At 35.5% G+C, this 4,074-nt stretch overlaps 1 protein-coding gene across 1 annotated transcript; it reads right to left on the bottom strand.

The window, feature by feature from the left end:
* Positions 1-219: 219 nt before the first annotated feature.
* Positions 220-3,154, bottom strand: LOC147862559 (large ribosomal subunit protein uL24z-like). The gene is made up of 4 exons (XM_087321578.1): positions 3,014-3,154; positions 1,792-1,904; positions 954-1,095; positions 220-536 (listed from the first exon to the last, which is right to left on the bottom strand). The coding sequence occupies exons 1-4, from the start codon at positions 3,027-3,029 to the stop codon at positions 364-366; spliced, it is 444 nt and encodes a 147-aa protein (XP_087177704.1). The 5' UTR covers positions 3,030-3,154; the 3' UTR covers positions 220-363.
* Between the last annotated feature and the right edge of the window lie 920 nt (positions 3,155-4,074).

Genomic DNA, 4,074 nt, shown 5'->3' with positions numbered 1-4,074 from the left:
ATTTCAATGTAAATTAACACCCAAATATTCGGTTGGTTAATGTAATTAAACCAGCCTCTTTAGACAATAGATTATGAGTTCAAAAGGGAAATTGTGTGCGCTATATATGACAATATTGTGAATATCTCCTATAGTAAATCAACGATTGAGATAAAATTGTCGAAAATAGAGAACACGAGTTTTCATTACCATGGAAGCAAAATATTGCAAAAGAAAGCATTGTCACTACAAAACTCAGCTTCGTGTACTCATTGAAAATATTGCAAATGTGCTGCTCATTAGCAAAATATCTTATGCCTTTGCAAAGGACAATTAAAATGAACATTTGGAAGAACCTACTGTCCCCAATATCAACTAAAAATTCTAATCAATTTCTGTCAGGGGAGCACCAACTTCTTCTGCTGTGAACTTACCCTTGCCTTTCTCAGCTGCCCTTCCTTTTCCTTTCCTGTCTAGGAGTGATTTTCTATCCTTATCCAACTTGATTTTGGTAATCACAACTTTTGAGGGGTCTATCCCAACATTTACAGTGGCGCCTGCACAAAGAAAGTGTATATTTTTCTTGCAATGAGCACATTAATCAAGAACACTTTCAACTAGATTAAAATAATGCCTATTATAGGATGCTTCTTGATATGTAGGATGACATCCATTCACGTGGATGTCCACAACATGGTCTCAAGGAACAAACCATAAGATTTTAATATAGCAATAAACACCTAGCTAGTACATCAAATGCAAGGTCTCATTCCATTTCCTTCTTTGATGTTCAGGACCTTCTCAAACACATTCTCTTTCAGAAAGCAAATTCACACATCAAACCAAGAACTTTGAAACATCTCCATATATCAGACTGACACTAAGAACATTCTGAAAGCCAATTTACAATGCAAACATAAAACAAAGACATCCTTTGATGAACTCAATGTAAGGGGGGGAAACAATGTGTTTACCATTCACTTTCTCTCTTGTGATACGTTCAATGTGGATAACCCACTTGCGCCTGTAAACTTGGACAATTTTACCTTCCCTGCCTTTGAATGTACCCCTAACAACCTGCACTTCATCATCTTTACGGATGGGAACAGATCGAACCTGAATGCAGAAAAGGATACTCTTTAGTATCTAGTCGGAAAATGTGGATTAATAGCGTGATACCCATTATGATACATGATTCTCTACCAACAATTAAGTAATCATATCAGACAACAGCAACTTCAGAACTTTATGCCAGTGACAATGATGGATAATGCCGCTCATATTATAACACATCATACATAACAGTTTTTATCCCACAACATATTTCATTATGGTAGTGACAATAATGATGATAGTAGCAACCAGTTAAATCACGTTATACAAACTCTGAGCTCAAATTAAACTTTTCGGTGGTGATGATGATGGAAACTCTCAGTCATGGTCATGATAAACAAATCTCAACGATGATGGTGGTGATCATGACATTTTCATAATCCTGATGAATAATTCTGGTAACAGTAGTTTGAAATAAATCTTATTTTCACAGATATATTGAATAAAACGTGATGTGAGATAAGAATTCAGCTCTTAAGAGTAAACTTTAAAGATGTGGTCAATATCAGCCAAAGAAAATAATGATCAAACACACTATGATAATTATAAAACTCAATAAAAGAAGAAGTTTCTAACTTACGTTTTATATTTCTATTATCTTCACGAACTGTGATGAAATCACAGTTAAATGTTTGAATAGTGATAATTACGATGATGGAAAAATGCCTCAACCAAGAAGAGGAGATATTTTTAACTCACATTGTACTTGTTCCTTAATGCAGAAGAGAGAGGCGCACTCATCAAAATCCGCCGTGCGCTTGAAGGAGCAGTAAAATGTGCCTTTCTTGACTTCCTCCTTGAACTACTCACCCCTACACAGCAACAACAAAACCAACATTAAAACTGAGAATTGTAGAAAAAAATACACAAACAAATCATAACATAAGCAGCTTTTCAATCTTTCCAAGAACTATATAACTTTAAATAGGATACCGCAGGGCAGTGATAAGGAATATTCCTTTATTACCATAGGTTCTGCAGATCATACTCACTGATATTATGAATAGTGTTGCAACTTTGAGAAACGTTTTAGCAGTGTTCGCTAAGTACCTTTTCCATAGACTTTGACAAATCATTTCTTCATAAAAACAGGTACAAATGCATGTATAAAGCATATTAAGATAATAACGCAAATTATGAAACCGTATATATACAACATTGAGAAATTAGTGCTCATACTATCGACAAAGAAAAACAAAAGCAGTTCTGTAAATAAAATCTTCACTGTAAATATTGCATAGAACTGTCGAAATTCCTACACATATTTACAGATAGCCAATCATTTTGATGAAACTAATTAACTGTTTTCACAATTCTCCAAACATATCTCATTGCCAAACGAATAACGGTAATTTAATAAGATATTTACCAAGAACATTTAGAAACATTCAATGGCCCGTTGGTCTCCAATGAGATGTTTCTTAAACTATATTTTCGGAGATTAATCCGTTTGTCAGGATTCCATTTCATAACGGGGATATAGAATCATATATTCAATGAAAACTACAATTTTTCAACAACACTTGGGAACTCTCTAATGTGAGATACTATTGATGGTTTCATAAAACAGATATCCTCAGAGAATAAAGAACCAAACCATTTCCAAACACAATGTTGTTCTGTAAGCATAACACAACAGCACATTCTCGAACACAAAAAACATGGAAAAAGGGGGAAACTTCAGCAGGAGGATGCATTGCAAGGTAAAAGGCGAAAACCAGCTGCACAACACAAAAAGAAACTCACTCTGCAAGCAATAAAAGATAGCAGAATACGTGTCACGAATGAAGCGGGAAACGAGACAAAATTCTGCAGAGAGACGAAGGTGCGGGTAAAGAGAATAAGGCCAGCACCAAATCCAGGGTTTCATGGAAAAGAAAAAAAGAAGGAAGGGAGACACGGAGAGAAAAAAGAACCTTACTTGGATTGAACTTCATGACGACGGGCGCCGGAGAAGATGCAGTCTGCTGCAGCAAGCAGACGACGACGAAGACGAAGAAGAAGATGAAGATGAAGATGAAGAAGACGGAAAGGAAAGGAAAAACCCTAACGAAGAAGAGAAACTATATAATGAATGGAAGGAGCAAAAACAAAACAAACAAACTTTTATTATTAACTCCACCAAATACCCCTCTCCAATTTTCCTTCATTTCGACAACATACCCCTACGCTTTCGCTCTGGTCTTTTTGTCACGTTTGTTATTTATTAATTCCGCAAACACCCCTCCACGTTTCCTATATATGTATACATATTCTACAAAAAATGCCCCTACGCCTTTATCACGTTTGAGGGACCCGATACAATTGCTCAAATAGCACACATAATTCCCCCTGCGCAATCCAAGAGACATGAAGAAAAGGGTCATTCTCGAGCTTTCCGTCTCTTTATTATTCTTATAACTTCTCTTTCCTTCGTTACGGGCAAAGATTTGTGAACAGTCTAAGGCTATGTTATCATTGAACATCTTGCATGGACAAAATATACCCTCATCGTGTGGCACAAGATATTTGGTCACAAACTGCAGAACAAATATCGGCTCCTTTGGCTTTCGGAATTCATTTGAATTGATAGAGTTTTCGATTTAGATTTGTTACCATAAGAAACCCTCTTTCTTTGTATAAGACAAGTTTAAAGGTTCTACTCATTGGTACCAAACAAAAAACATGCAAATAATCATGGCATGAATAGCTTATATATTCCTCATGCACATAAAACATTAGTCGAATTTAGATGTGCAGGAAACACCAAAACTATTAGGATAATGCTACATGCACATTAGTTGGCCATATGGTGGAGGAGATGTGCTTTGGATATAAATTGTTAAAACTATAGGATAGTTAAGTAGAGAGATGAATTTTAAATATTAAGAAGGGTATTTGGAATACAAAGATTTAGGGTTACAATACATAGTAATTACTTCAAACAAATATGAAAGTTAGAGGGTAAGGTAATGGGCCATGTGGAAGAAGAAGTAAAGAATT

This window comes from Azolla caroliniana, unplaced genomic scaffold (assembly GCF_043228905.1).
Source record: "Azolla caroliniana isolate FFs.n. ecotype wild unplaced genomic scaffold, voAzoCaro1.0.p SCAF_6, whole genome shotgun sequence".
NCBI classification, from domain to species: domain Eukaryota; kingdom Viridiplantae; phylum Streptophyta; class Polypodiopsida; order Salviniales; family Salviniaceae; genus Azolla; species Azolla caroliniana.
Note: the sequence above shows the minus strand (reverse complement) of the source record. Positions and strands in the feature narration are given on the sequence as shown.